At 41.0% G+C, this 16,568-nt stretch overlaps 1 protein-coding gene across 1 annotated transcript in view; it reads right to left on the reverse strand.

The window, feature by feature from the left end:
• The window catches only part of BACE2 (beta-secretase 2), a 55,920-nt gene that overhangs the window by 21,921 nt on the left and 17,431 nt on the right, over positions 1–16,568 (reverse strand). Inside the window, exons 2-4 of the mRNA XM_055802770.1 lie at positions 11,443–11,531; positions 2,849–3,065; positions 1,146–1,274 (exon numbers count right to left, since the gene is read on the reverse strand). Of these exons, the coding sequence (XP_055658745.1) occupies positions 1,146–1,274; positions 2,849–3,065; positions 11,443–11,531 (435 nt within the window). The remainder of the gene's footprint in view (positions 1–1,145; positions 1,275–2,848; positions 3,066–11,442; positions 11,532–16,568) is intronic.

The raw sequence follows: 16,568 nt of genomic DNA on the forward strand, positions 1-16,568 counted from the left end.
GGCCAAGTACAGGAAAAAATGATAATATTTAATTGTGATACACAGGACATCAATATTCTAATTTAGCACTATTTGTAAGGATTTTACTGACAAGTCCTTTGCCAATAATGAAGCAGTATGAAACATATAGTCATTAAATAGATTGTACTTCAGTCAAACAGAATTCCCATGATGGGTGAAATTATCAGCAAGCTCACACCGATTCCATTATGAAAGCTCCACTGTTTAAAATCAAAATATTATGTTCAGTGGTTTAATCTAGACATTGTATAAAAATAGGACAAAATATTAAACTTGCACATCATAAATTCACTTTATCAGATCAGAAAAGCCTTAATGTTGTTCAAGAACATTTCATTTTTCTTACATCCAAAATGGAATATGACCATCCTATCATTGCTATCACTATTACCTTCCACCAAAACTTATGCTGAAGCTGACTGGGAGCATACAAGATCATTAGACTTTGAACTAATGCAAGTGAGTTCTCTCTTGGGCTTCATTTATTTCAAGTGCGTTAACACTTACAGCATGTGAATTCACAGGAAAATAACTATTTGTGATCAGCTCCTGTGCTGACATGCTTATTTCAACATAATTCAAGAATAGTCATTCCAATTCCCAATCCCAGATAAATAATGGCCAATTCTTTGTCCCACTAAAACCGAAAGGACTTTCCAAAGTAACAACAAGCAGAAGATCTGGTCATCAGATTTTTTCCTTTAATATGCTGTCTACAAAAAAGGACAAGAGCCTTGAATCCTCTCCCCCTTTTGACATCATATTCAACCTCATCAAAATGCTACCGTAATTTTTTTTATAAGCTTAGCAGCTGAGTAAGGGACTACTCAGTTTGAGAAAGGTAGGGAATTGCCCTGAGGAAACACCAAAACATTTATGTTTCTCTTCATTAAAATTACACTTGAGTTTTGAGAAGTTTACTCAAACTTGAGAGAGAAAAAAAGAATGGAGAATGAAAATAAGGACACATTTGAGTTTTGCCCCAGTGCTTACCTTTTCTTTAAAATAATCTAAAACATTTAATATTCTTAAACACTAGATTTGGAAGAAGTAGGATAGTCATAGAAAAGAGGGAGAGAGATTAACAAAGGTACATCTTCCCTCTCAGATTGACAGATACCCACAAGACTACCTCCGTTGGTACCACTTCCAGAAACGGGCAGCCCAGCACCACACATCTGCAAGGAGAAAATGTTGGGGATCTTTGCCTGCCTCACAAGAGAATCAAAGAACGTCTCCACAGAACTCGAAGGCTTGAAGGTGTTGAAATACAAAACAAAAAAAAGAATTGCAGAAGTATTAATTAAAAAGTTTCTTTGCAGAAATGAGCAGATCATTCAAGCAAAACCACTTTTCACAAGTAAATTGAATTTGTGACAACCAGGTGATGAAAATTCTAGATATAATAAGTCATTAAATAAACATCTGTCATTTTTCTGTTTCTGTTGTTTTTAGAAACATTTTTACTCTTGACCACTGTCACAGAAATCCCTAAAGCACAGGAGTATTTTTCAATTGCAGTTTTCAAACTCAAATACTAGTTTCTGTTTCAGGCAGAAACTCTCACCAATGCTTTCTTTTTGGAAAAGGTTTTGGGATATTAGAACAGTGAAATGTAACTTGCCCTTGGCAACTGTCCACAACAAAAAGGCAGAGTTTTAAAGTGAGGATTTTGATTTTTTAAATATTGTTTAATTCTAATTAACTGAATTCAGTGGCCCTCATATCTTCTTCTTTCTTTTAAAGAACTTCATATCCAAGCACACTCACTTCAACTGATTACTGGCCAACAAGTTCTTTCCTATGCTGCATGGCATGCTTTCCTTTGCTGTTATTAGAGTACTGCAATTTCATTGTAATTCAGATTTCTGTGCAGATACATCTCATGACAAGCAGACCTTAGCTAACTTGCACGGTGTCAAGTGCTCTTACTACACAAAGCACAGAGCAGCCTCAAAAGCCAACAACACTTAAGTCTTTGGAAGAAAGGAAAATAAATGCCCTGAATACACCATTTGCCCAAACCAGAGTCTGAGAAGCAGCTCTTCTCTGTCTGTTGACAGTGTATGACAGCAAGTACGACAGAAGTCAATACAATGATCACACAACTCTGAATAAAGCATTTTAATTCCAGAATTGGCAGGCAGTATTGAATCATTTGTTCTACGAGATATATATCAGTTTGTGATCTCAGACAGTCATGTGTAGGTTGAAAACTATGACTATGTAGTATTCCAATCACATTTTCTGTTTTAGATTATAAGGTTATAAATTTTAGGTTTTAATTTAAACTTCTACCTGAATTTTCTACCTGCACAAGAACAGGATATGCTTGGTTCTATGTTCATGAAAACACCATAGCTAATACTTCTTCTGAAATAATCTCTATATGCCCTGCATCTCAGCTTTTGCTTGATGAATGGAGAATGTATTAGAATAAACTGTCGAAGGTTTTGACAAGTAAGTTCATCTGTCCATTGACAAGTCTTGAGGGAGATCATCAGAGCCCTAATACATGCCCTCTATACATGTATCAGAAGCCTTTACTCCCATGCTGTAGTACTACAAGCTCTGTAAAAACTTGTTAATTCCAGAGAAGCTAAAATTGGTATCTTCATCACCAGAAAAGTCAAAATCCTCACATGGGACTGTGATACCATCACAACCCAATTTATTCTTTCTGGAACAGACACAAAGGATCCACAGGAAGAAGTGGTTGGAAGGGAGGAATCTAATGCTGACAGATCATCTGCTCACTTTATTTTAGTAGTCAGACTTCCATTTATTGTCATTGTGAAAGACAACAGCTGGGGAAAGGGTGATTTACCTTGGCTAAAGCATCGTAGGCAAGACCAAGAATCCCATGCCATTTAACCCCTGGTAAGAAGAAATTTTCTGATTCAAGAATGGTAGCAATGTTGATGGTGTAGCTGCCATAGATTCCTTTTGGGATAGTAACGACATCTGTACCCAGCACTCCACTCCAGCTTCCTTGACTGTACTTAACTGTAACATCAATCCCTTGAGATTTGTACGTACTTGACCTTTAAAAGGAAAAGATAGGCTTATGCATGAGATGTTCATTTACAATGCAAGACAACAGAATATATTCAAACTCAATTTTTCCCAGAGAGGAAAAAAGCAAAGTCTGCAAAGTCAATCACATATACTCACAAAAGGAGGAGGATGGATTGTAAAAGCAGTAAAAAGCAGAAATAAAATTAACCTCAAGGCCCTGTTTTTATCCTGAAGCCATTGATTACTCAGGCCTTCACAATGGGGGTGGAAGGGTTTGGTGTTTGGTGTTTTTTTGTGTGTTTTTTAGTTTTTTTTTAATCTTAGTTACTATGCCACGTAGTGCAATGTGTCCCTGACTCAGACTGGTCCATCACAATAGGAGCAATACTCTTAACTATAGATAAAATGTATTAAGTGGTGCTAGGAAATGAAAAGCCTCTGAATTCAAATCTAAAACCAAAATGCCAAGCTAACTGAATAGCTGTAGACTAATATCTCATTAATATTATTTAAAAATCCATTTTGAGTAAATTGGAATATTATTATGTGTATCAACAGTAAGACACAGGTTTTCTAAATCTGGAGTTTGGTCTATGTATCAGGAAGTAAGTGAACTTGGATATTATTAACAAATGATTCACTGACTTGGAGGAAGAAGATAAGGAGGTTCTAGACCAGGGCAGCAAAGGCAAAGGAGCAGTTAAGTATGGCAACCGAAGGAAAAGAATCCCGTTTAGAAGGCTCAACAAGAACATTAGGAAAAACTTCAACAGCTTTTTCATTTTAAAATCCTGTAGTATAAATACAGTAATCATCTTCCACCCACATAATTACTGAAGAGCCACAAAAGTTCTAAATCCCTTACAATTTATTTTGGTCCCATTCTTTGGTGTACAGCTTCCCCTTCTGAAGAGACAGATGACCATGCTCAGTTCATCCGAACAGACTTTTCACTTGACAGCTTTTTTAAAAGTAAATTGTGGGGGGCGGGGAAAGCAAGTGTAAAATAATTTCATAACACCACTTTACATGTGTCGGAAACAATAGAAAATGCAGGTGATTTATCAGGTAAGGACAGTTTTATCAACCGAGCTTTAGTCTAACAGTTGCTCTGACAGAAATAGACACATAAAGTGGCTTCAGAGCCCTCTGTACCTGAGCTTACCTGAATGAAGTCAGTGTGATTTTGCCTATTATGGGGAAAAACCTTTAGATGGTAACACAGAGAACTCTCATCTATTCAGACACTATCTTGAGGGATGATTAGGCCATATGGCCCATGCAACCAATCTTCCTCCCAGCTAAGGGAGGGAGGGAGTTAGTGAGTAGTAAGAGGCCAGGTTCTATCCCTAAGCAGTTCATGATACTCCCAACACCTAACCCTTCAAGGGTCTTCAGGGCTCAGTGGTTTGTAATATCCAAAACAGCAGAAATACATAATAGGCATACAAATAGAAACACAAAATGTACAGACTTCAGAGATACTATTAGTACCTGTACGTGGTTACTTCTACTGCTACTGCTGTTTTACCTTTCTGCATAACTCTGCATTTGTATGACACTTAGACAAAGGAACATCTCTGCTCAGGCAGGGTCTTCAGACCACCACTGTGATACTGGCAGTACATTTTATAAATCAAAATAAAATCTGAATAATTAGTCATATAAAAGAAACGAGAGGTGGGCAGGAAAAGGAATGGAAAATACAGGTTTCTTCATGTAGAAAAGCGTCTGGCTGTGCAACAGAAGAGGAAACATCTGAAACCAGAAAGAAAATGGAGTGCTGGGAGAATAAAGCAAAAAGAATCTGCAGATACAGATGCTGCATGACTAGCAACAGCAGCAGCACACAGCTCTTCTTCCATAAGTGGTAACAGCCTGATAGATTGAGCTGTGGGTCAGGAACACAGAAAGACTTGGTTCATTTTCCAGTACGGCTGGTGAACTTTCCTGTGGAAAGGCAGGGCAAATGACTTCCTTGCCCTCTGTGTCTCAGCTTTGCCACCTGAAGAAATGGGTATAAGGATACTCCTCTCATTTGTAAAGCACACAAATGTGTTGATGAAAAGGCGTTATTTTTTCCTTCAAGGAGCAAAATTCCTAATGTGGGAAGGGGTCTCACATAATCCTTGTGGCAGCAAACTATATTCTGTTCTGCAAAACCACTTTCTGGTCCATCTTCTTGACAGGAATCAGCCTGTGGTTTTCCACCTCACTGATCTAAAGGAAGAAAACTTCTTTAGAGGTCAAAACTAGAGACTTGTTCTAATTCATAGGCCGAGTGTTGTAAAATAAACAAAAGGCACAAAAAATTCCAAACCAGCTGTTCTGGCTGTGGTGAGAAAATAAGAAATTCACCTCGCTCATGGGAGGGAGTGCATCTTAGCCAGAGGCAAGGAAAAAGGCCTCCTAGATTATGGTGCTGTAGTGACACTATTCCTTTCTCCCTCTCCCTCCTGGTTACTATTTTCTCTCCAAAGCAGCCAACAGAAAGAAACATGGTCCTCAAACCTCAAATGGATCTCAAGCCTCATCTGAGAAAATTAGCAATGGGTTCATTTTCTCGTGCACAGTTACTCCTTATTACCAGTGTACAGCACTGAACAAAACATAACCAAAACATTTCTCATGTCATGCTTCATTTGAAGGAAGCTCAACATGGCAACAGCAAATCCACCACAGAAAAAGCCCTGCTTAACCACAACCTCGCCAAACACATGCAATTCCTTCTTAATTCCATGCTCTCTTGCTGCTCTGCAACAAGACAGGTCTTCAGATTTTCCTGCTTATCCACTCACCTTCTTCTAAGCACCAAACCAATGTCTCCACAGAGAGCAATGGCAAAGAAGGGACAGAAAATAGCAATGAGCAAAAAAATCTGAACAGAAGTTTTGATCACCTCTCTAGTGATAGAGAGCACGAGATAAATGATTCAGGGCCAATGACTTTAAGAGACAAAGCAAACATGAAAACCCAACATAAATTATTTATTTTTAACCAAGATGTCCCATCTAATTTGCAGGGTTTACAATTTATCACAAACTCTACACAACCAAAATTGCAAGATTTTATCACAAAGCAAGTATGGAGCAGATCCTCCTGGAAATTATGCTAAGGCACATGGAAAATAAGGAGATAATTGGTGATAACTGACAAGTCTTCACCAAGGGTAAATCATGCCTGACAAAGTTGGTGGCCTTCTACAACTGGCTTACAGCATTGGTAGATGAGGGAAGAGCAACTGGTGTCACCTACTTGGACTTGTGCAAACCATTTCACACTGTCCCACATGATAAATTGGAGAGACCCATATTTGACAGATGGGCCACTCGGTGGTTAAGGAACTGGCTGGATGGTCTCACTCAAAGTGTTGCGGTCAATGGCTTGATCAGAGATGAGTGGTGTTCCTCAGGGGTCAGTATTGGGACTGGCACTGTTTAACATCTTTGTCAGCAACACAGTGGGATTGAGTGCACCTCAGCAAGTCTGCCAACAAGACCAAACTGTGTGGTTCGGTTGACAAGCTGGAGGGAAGGGATACCATCCAAAGGGATCGTGACAGGCTTGAGAGGTGAGCTTATGCAAACCTCATGAAATTCAACAAAGCCAAGGGCAAGGTTCTGTACATGGGTTGGGGCAATCCGAAGCGCAGACACAGGCTAGGTGGAGAATGGATTGAGAGCAGCCCTGAGGAGAAAGACTTGGGGGTGCTGGTTGAGAAGAAGCTCAACATGACCTGGCAATGTGCGCTTACAGCCCAGAAAGCCAACTGTATCCTGGGCTGCATCAAAAAAAGCATGGCCAGCAGGTTGAGGGAGGCGATTCTTTGCCCCTACTCCACTCTCATGAGACCCCAACTGGAGTGCCGCATTCAGCTCTGGAGCCCTCGATACAAAAAGGACATGGACCTGTTGGGGTGAATCCAGAGGAGGGCCACAAAGATGATTAGAGGGCTAGACAACTTCTCCTATGAAGACACAGGCTGGGAGATTTGGGGTTGTTCAACCTGGAGAGGAGAAGGCTCTGGGGAGACCTTATTGCAGCCTTCCAGTACCTAAAGAGCGCCTGCAAGCCAGCTGGAGAGGGACTTTTTACAAGGGCATGTAAGGACAAGGGGTAACAGCTTTAAACTGAAGAAGAGTAGATTTAGATTACACATAAGGAAGAAATTCTTTACTGTGAGGGTGGTGAGACACTGGAACAGGTTGCCCAAAAATATCTGTGTATGCCGCACCCTTGGAAGTGTTCAAGGCCAGGTTGGATGGGGCTTTGAGCAACCTGAAGTGGAAGGTGCCCCTGCCCAAGGCAGTGATGTTGGAACTAGATGATCTTTAAGGTCCCTTCCAACCCAAACCATTCTATGATAGCTGATTACTTTCGCTTGCTGATATATAATTTATTACCTCAATTTACTGCCCATAATTTTCTTACCTCCCTGTCTCTTGGAATGATCAACTCTTGAGCAGTTTACTCTTGAAACTTTACCTGGTAGAGGCAGTAGTACTCACAGAAGTAAAACTGAATACTGTTGCTGAATACTGACAGCCCTGAGTATGTCACACTTTCACATACTGCTACAGAGCCATCGCTGATAATTTAGTTTCAAGTGTAAAAATCCCTTTATTCACCTGTTTAAATAGCTCTTTTATCATAAGTAGCATACCCAAAAACACCTACTTGTTATTTTGAACAGCATGAGAAACAAACACTGTGATTTCTTTTCAGTTCAGGACAAATTAGGCCATTTTCCAAAACCTTATACATCATGGTGACCTACACAGCATGATCATCCCAGCAAACTCAGAACTTTTCACAGCAAAGTCTTCTCAGAGCTGCTCAGAAGCTCAAGTTGTGAAAGAGTTCATGATAATAGCTTTATTCGTTTTGTACAGAAAGACCTAGATAATTAAACAGCAGAGTTATATGACACACAACAATATTTAACAAGCCAGTTTTAAAATTGTTCAAGGAGGGCTCTTCCTGAACACACACTGAGTCCTTTAAATTAAGATAATGCCTTTCCTGTGCACCCTCCTCAATTTCAGTCAAAAAACAATCATGCATTTAATTTCAGATTTTGATAATTTGAATAAAATTAAACTGAGAGCATGGCAATCAGGAAATTCAGACCCATCACTCACTCTCTCCAAGACATTATTAATATTCTAATAAGCACACATCTCTAACTCAGTCCCATTAACTTAACAAATTACTAATCCTTCTTTCCCACCGTCTTGAATTTGCAGTTTATGACTTTCATATGGAAGCACTTCACGACAATATGGGAAAAAAACACAGGAATGATTATCAGATGACAGGAATGCCCCTTACCTAATTTTGAAGTGTTCCACATTGTGTGGAGGAAAAGTGCCCATAGGTCATTTGTCTCATTTACACATAGGTAAAGGTCACTCTTAGGTAACTTTACAGATCCAGCTGATGTGATATCAAGGCCCCTGCCTACCATCTATGCAAAATCATGACAACGAGAAGGTAGCCTGAGTACTGGGAAAAGGCTATAATAAGACCTCACAAAAAGAGACAAGCAGCAGGGCCCAAGGAACTATAGGCCACTGGGCTTTACCTCACGTTGGGAAAACTCTCAAGAGAACAACCTCCTGGAATCTTTTCCCAAGAACATGAAGGACAAGAAGGTAATCACGGACACTCAACGAGAAATTTCATAGGCATATCATACCTGAACAACCTCATTGCCTTCTACAACAAGATGACTGCCTACATGGACAAGGAAAGCACAGTGGCTGTAGCACATCTTGACTATAGTCAGGCTTTTGGCACCATTTCCCATGGCATTCCCCACATCCCAAGCGGAGGATGTGGGGCTGACCACTGTGTGGGTTGAAGAGGGCTAAGTCACTGGGCCCTATGGGCAAAGACCATTGGCTCAACATCAGGCTTGTGACAAGCATAGTGACCCAGGGGTCATGAGTGGAGGAAGAACTGTTCAACATTTTCATCAAGAACCTACACGATGGACAGACTGCACTCTCAGCAGATTTGTACAGGGCATTACATTAAAGGGAGTAGCTGACATGCTGAATGTCAGAGCTCGAATCCAAAGGAACCTTGTAGAACAGGAGGGCTGGGCCAACAGAAATGTCATGGCATCCAACAAGGAGAAGCCCAAAGTTTTGTAGCCAAAACAAAACAACTCCATGCATCAGGACAGACTCAGAAGCAACCAAAAGGACTCAAAAGGACTTGGCGTGATGGTGGACACTGGGCTGAATAAGAGCCAACAGCATACAGGGGCCCTGTGCATACAGCAGACTCCACACCAGGCCACATTTGGAGGGCCATAGACAACATATCCAAGGAAGATGCTCTCAACCTCTTGTCATCACTGGTGAGACCACACCTGGAATAGACTGTGGCCAGCTGTGGAAACCCAGTGCAACAGGGATCTGGAGAAAGAGAAGAGGGACTGCCAGAGGGTTAACAGATAGGTCACATTCCACAAACACAGGACCTGTGATGAGCAGCTGAGGGGATCTGGGCTTTGGTTTTGCAAACAAGAGGCCAAGGGGAGATCTTGCAGCAGTTTACAAGTTGTAATACAGTTACAAAGATGACACGGCCAAACCTTTCTCTGCAGTGCTGGACAATAACACAAGAGGCAACATCCATGACTTATATTTTTATGTGAGGTTCAGGTTGGACAACAGGAAATACTTTCTCCCCAGGAAGGAGTGTGGTGCAGCCACAGTATGGCACAGCAATGAAACACACTGCCCAGAGAGATCATGGACTCTCCACCCTTACAGATTTACAGGACATGGCTGGACTCAGCTATGGCTAACCTGACCTGGTGATAGCCTTGCCTCATTCGTGCTATGTACTAGGTGACCTACAGAGGTTTCTTGCAAACAATATTTTTGAAACATCTAACTGATTTCAGTGGGGCCAGGCTCCCTCCCAGATGACATTTATTTAAATGTATTTAAAATATTTAACATGGAAGGAGCATGGTGCAGTGAGGTTCAAGCCTGCTAAGGGTTGTACTTTACTCTGAGCATACTGCAGTACTCCATCAATCCAACCCAAACCAGAAAGTGCTATTGCAATTGCTCTGGACTGTAATGACTTCAGTTAGAATCATTTTACAAAGCACTCTTTATGCTTCAGGGCCTAAATTTCGAAGTTTCCTTATTAATTTTATATCAAAGTTCTCAAAAGGCAGTGTACACTGAGAACACTGATAACAGGCTGTAACCTTCAAGTGATTTCCCAGCCTTTCTCAACACACATTCTCTGCCATTGTTGCTAATGGTTTATGGTTCTTATAAGAGGCCTTGTCCTTTCACACAAAATAACATCACTTAAGAGAAAAGGGAGAAGCTTGTGCTTTTAATTCCTTGTAATTTTTTCCTCTAGTCACTACCTATGGAAGGGGATAGCTGGCATGTAAAACTCTGCGGTAGTGTGGAAATAGCTTTCAGGTGCAAATTCTGGACATTCCAGACCTGTGCTATATCAGAATGAGATGTGAAATATCTCCATTAACACCTGATTATGTGACAGGGAGTAAGGCTATTCTAGTAGGCAGCACGGAAATACTGGCTTTCCCTCCATTACCAATGCATCTCATTTGAATAAAAGTGCGAATCCTCATGTTAAAATACATGAAGAGGTAATGGTGATACTCTCCAGCCTCCTGGTCCTCTAAATACCATATACTTCAGCTAAAGATAGACACTGTGTTTTGGAGAAGTTTACCTGAAATAATTGAAACTAGAGAAGGGCAGAAAGGAAGGAAGAAAGGAGGGATAGTGATTCAGACAGACAAAGCTGTGCTTGGATGTGACTGATGTCAGCTCATGCTAAGCACAGCAAATCTAGTCCATAACAAGCACCAAAACCACCAAGTAGTATCTCACAAACAAACAGATTCAGCAGGGTCTGTCAAGATTACTAACTGACTGAGGCCCTTGGCAAAACTAAACAACAAATTTGATTTGATTAACTAATTTTGGGTTTGGATGAAATGTCAAGAAACATACAATTACAGGTTTTAATTTTTGCTTTTAAACAAAGGGAAAGTATATTTAAACTTTAAATTTTTTCCAAGACTATTTGGGTAAGAAATTGGCTGAAATTGGTGTGATTTTGCAAATGATTTTTACCCTGTAATTCCCTTTCCTCCAGCTCTAATCAGCACAGCCCTCAGAGCTCAGTTGCACTGACATTAGTGGGACTGTTCATAGTGCGTCAGGCAGGTCTTTCCATCAGGCAAGACCAATCTTCCCATTGATGCAACAAACATCCCACCCTTAGGAGTTGTCATAGGAGTCCCACAAACTGCATTATCATCCTCCTTCACATGGAAGAGCCAGAATCTAAATGACATCCTAACCCATCACAGCATGCAGAATAGGTACTCACAGCTCGGTATTGAAGTAGGAGGTGACATCAGCATCAGGCACACCTGCTACAGCAAAATTACTGCTCCCAGTGTCAACCAGAATATTTAACTGTTGAAACAGAAGAAAGGAGAGGTGGTTTTCATATCCAACTACGACAAACAAACACACTCATTAAAGCTTTCACTTAAATTACCTTCAGTTTAAAAATTATGATGAAAGTTGCCCTGAAAAATAAATACAAAGTGTCACTTTTGGGAAAGATAAGCTGCTGCAGCCCCTTCAGAATAGCTGATCATGCTGAAGTGCTTTAAAATAGTCATGTTCCTGGAAGGGGGAACACCCGCCAAGTCCATATTCACACAGCAGATGAATTCACGACCATCTCAAATTTCTTTTTGGCCCAACTCATGTGTCTCAGCAGCCTGGCTCATCCAGGATATAGGCTGAATTTCATACTGTTTAAAGCACTGTTTGCCTTAGAGCTTATGAGGTTTCAAGGCAGCAGCTGAGTACAAGTCTGAGCAGAAATAAGCAGAAGCACAAAGCTGCCTTGTGGCTTGGAGAGCATGGGAACAATGCCCGGTTCATCCTGAGCAGCAGCAACCTACCACCTTTAGGCATTTAAGAGACTTCACCACCTTTAGGCATTGAAGAGGATGCCAGGTTTATAAACACTGTGAAAAGCACTGATTGAAAGGTGGCCAAAGAGTGGGCCATTTGTTTGGTTCATTGGGAGGACAATTCAAGCGGAAAACTGCTTAAGTTTTAAACCCCACAGACAAAACGAGATGTCTCCTTTCCCCATTTGGCACAGGTAACCAGGCTAGTTCAGCACAGCTGTGTGATAACTTGTGCTAACACAGAGCACAAGAGCAAGCAGCTGGATGCAGGACCATCTCTTTCAGTGAGACCTTGAAACTACATTAAATGTAGTGTCATTAAATGATAATTTAAGTCACTCAGGACTGTACTCCTACCAAAAGCAGTGGTCAGACTTTTTTCCTGCTCTTGGTTGGATGCTTCCTAGGGCTTCTTGGCTTAAGCACTCATACCCATGGGGCCGTGATGCAAATCAGATCAGGTTTCTCACCTACAGTTGCCAGAAAGGAAAAAAATAAATGGCAATCTGCCATATCAGACAGCTACTTGAAAAGAGATGGTAGGAGCAGATACAAAGGGTGGTGACTCCTTTGGTGACAGTGTGGTCTCAGATTGGCTTAAAACGATCGTGAAATTATGCTCTAGGCAGTAAGGACACCTGCTCCCTAGAAAAATATTAAGGAATTAAGAATTTTCCTTGCAGAAGGAAGTGAGACATGAGCACTGGGCTGTGCATGGTTTAAACCTAGCTTGAAGCAGCCACTTTGGTAGTGCTTATGACTCCTTAAGATGTGAGGTAGCTAGGGATCTAGCACTGAAAGTGGATGTGGGAAGCGTAAGAGAGAACGACAGGGGGAATGAGTTTAGTATTGGCAAAAGAAGTGGAGAAACAGGGCTGACCTCAGAAAGGAGATTAAATACAGAGGTGGATAAAGCATTCTGAGAAGAAAAGCAGAATCCTCCTTTAATAAGTTTAAGACTGAGCATAGACAAAAAATTGTGAGTTGATGTTCAAAAACTTCTTTGGTTTGCTCATGGAGGGGGAGGGAGGAGACCGTTACCTTTGTTTTACCTCAATATAGTATGGGACTGAGGAGCTCTGAAATTAAAACATGAACACAAAATCAACTAGTAATCTGTGGGACTCTTCTGAACAACACGCATGCTCTGTCATCAGTATTCCCAGTCCTAATCATGCAAAGACTAAAAAGAAACAAATCCACAACCTCAGCCAAGTACCTCACTGCATCTCAGATTTTAGATTAAGCAGAGACAATACATTAGAATTTATTTTGCAACCACATGAGCTAGTCACAGATGTTTAAAAAAAAAAAGGACATCTACAAGTTCACCTGGCTCCAGGAGCTGAGGCTTTAAAAGAAAATATGAACCTCTGAGGCATGGCTTGCAATGAAATCCAAAGTTTGCTACATATTTTTTTTCAATTATATCAAAAGTCTAACATTTTTTCAACTACCTAACAAAGGAAGAACTATCCATTTTTTCCACCTCTGGGATAGAAATCATATTAAAAATAAATATCAAAGAGCAGCTACAGTGTGTGCATCTATCAGGACCAACAAAAGTTGCCTCAAAGGGGTGCTGCAGGGCTTAAATTAATTAGCCTTTCTGAGGCAGTCTGTGATGCTTCAGTAATGGGCAGTACACATCAGCTGCATAAAAACATGTAGGTGTTGCCCTAGCTTCAGTAATATGCATGACACCACACACAGAGGAGGACTTGGGAAAAAAACAAAACAAAAAAACACCAAACAAACCCCCAATCACTAGATATGACATATATGAAAGCTATTTTACCCCCACACCTTAAATACAATGTTATCATCACAGAGTTCACAAATTTACTACCCACAGCATGGCACAAATCAACATTTCCAAAAGAAAATAGCAATCCCCCACCCTACTCCCCCCCCTCCAAAAAAAAAAAAAAAAAAAAAAAAAGACAAAACTACCAAAACCTAAAACAAAAACCCAAAGCTGGCTAACCATGCAAGTGCCAGCCCACTCGAACACAGCAGCATTCACATGACAGATCGCTATTGAGGCTGACATTCTCTATCCGCATGTTTATGCATAATGAGATGCAGGCGGCCAGGGCAGACACTGATTTATTGTAGTCCTCACAATAGCACCAGTGATTAGCTGCTCATTTTAGGGTGGGTATAACTTACTGAGTTCTCTTTCTCTCCTGGCTACCCTTTGGGTCTGAATTTTCTTTAGTGCCTTCACATCTCATTAAGAACCACGTTCATGTTGCCACCACTGGAGCCTACTTTATTCCATACTGCCTGATGCGGGTTTAATGGTGCTGCTGGGGGAGCTTCAGGCAAGCCCTGGTGAGTCACAGGGTGGCAACCAAAGGAGCTATGGTCCAGGGATGCCCATCCTGCCCCATCTCCAGAGGTCAGCCCTGCCCTCTCTCAAAAGATGAAGCCAAACACACTGTGCGCTCACTCCCCAGCCACTGCATTTCACCACCCAGCTTACTAAAGAAAATTTAAATCAAAGGCACCTCAGCTTGATTCACTGAGCTATGCACTGTGACAGCGGGATACTCTGTCATAACTTCTATGTGCCTCCACCTTTCTGCCACAGGGATAGAAGATCCTGATGCCAAGGCAGAGACAACAGTGGTGCCAGCACCCTCTCCAGCTGCCTCCTTGTGAAGTCCGAGATGGTGAATCATAGCTCTCATGGGCAGGCAGGGCAGGTTCCTTGGGGTTTTTTATGGCCATCTCAGGTGAATCATTTCCTGTCACTGAGATCTGATTATTTAGTGATCACCCTGTTTTGTCAGAGATTGTCAGATGAAGTCAAATTTTGCAAACAGCCAAGGTTGGAGACACACGGCTGAACAAGGCTATGAAGGCAAAACTGCCCAAAGACTGCTGACTGATCACGTGCCCAGCATTGAAAACAATGAAAACCTACTTTCCCTTTGTTTTTAGAGGCACTGAAGGAAAGCCTTAAAGTTGTTTTTTTTTTTTTTATTGTGGTTTCCAAGTTCAATTTCAGACCTACATAGCAGAAAGCAGACAGCAAATGCAAAAGGCTGTTTCTTCCCCTTGAAGGTCACCTTTACCACAGCCACGGAACATAAAATCTGCACCTAGTATCATACCCAGAGATTATTTTGCTGGGTGCACTTCCTATATGGAAACAGCATTGTTATTACTAATAAGAGGTTCATAAAGATCCCTAGCTATAGAGTAATCAAAGTAAAGCAAGTAAAATCCATCTCTGTCATGACAAACTTACAACGGAAATCTGACACTCCATGACATTAAGTTGTGCTTACAAAAAGAAACAAATCCAAACCTGTTTACTGAAAGTCAGAAACACTGAAAGTGAAGCCTCCTTTGGCCATGCATTTTGTATTTTTTCTACCCCGAAGGGGTAGAGACACTGAAAAAACCCAGTCGTAATGACTTCTTTCAACTGGAAGTCAAACCCATTGTCAATATTTAAAGGATCCCTCAAACTTCCCAGTGCCTGACTTAGTGCCAAGACCAAATAGCATTTACTGTATGCTATACTGCTTCAATAATTTAAATTACTACTATGTCTTTAATATTTTTAAGCTTTCCACTGCTGAATATTATTGTATTTTGACATCAGCAAGAAAAAAAACCAAAACCAACCCTATTGATCTGTCATTTTTTTTTTCATTCAGCAAATCTTCCCCTGTCTGCAGTTCAGGCACCTGCCCTATCTGTTACAGCAAGTGGCGTCAATACCACGTCATCAACACTAGGTATTATCTACGCCTCATTTAACTGCCCGGTGAACAGCAATTTGCAGTTACCCATCAGGCATTCAGAAAGTTACTTCCTTCACATTTTCAAGGAAAAGTCATAAAATGTAGCAATCGTTCAATTTTTGTTGCATAGAGGTTGCTAGCATCCTCTAGCAGGGACAGACGTTGTCTCTGTTCTGACCCACAACCTTTCTCTTTCCTGTTTTAGTCTGAGGTTGGGAGTTTTTGGTAACTTTAAGAAAAATACACAAAACAAGTCCCACAAGCTACAAGTGCATAATGCATTTCTTTGAAGCAGCTCTCTGCATGAGTGATTTAGCATACACAGCCTTTTCCAGGTATGGAATCCTAAGGCTTGCATGCAACCCTGTCGTGCTGTTGCTTTTGGTATGATTCCCTAGGTAACCCACACTGAGCTAGTGACAATCTTCACCCCCGTTAAAAGACTGGCCCATGGAAAAATCCACTGTAGGTTTTTCAAGTTAATGGGTCCGATCCTTTTAATATCAAGCAATAGTTTCACCACTGGACAGAAGAAACCAGACTGCAAGATGTATTTGGCTTTTCATCCTTGCTTCAGCTGAAGCATGAGAGGGACGGGGGAAAAGGATTAAGATTCGCACAGATACACCCATAAATATAACAATCAATCTCATTCAGCCTTATGTTTACTCTGGGGTTCAGTCAAAATCTTAACGATAGGCAATTGATAGTTTCCACCACAGAAACCTGCAAACCAAAGAAGCTGACTCCATAAGAGTTCATGA

The sequence above is a fragment of the Falco peregrinus genome, chromosome 4, assembly GCF_023634155.1.
Source record: "Falco peregrinus isolate bFalPer1 chromosome 4, bFalPer1.pri, whole genome shotgun sequence".
In the NCBI taxonomy this organism is placed as follows: Eukaryota; Metazoa; Chordata; class Aves; order Falconiformes; family Falconidae; genus Falco; species Falco peregrinus.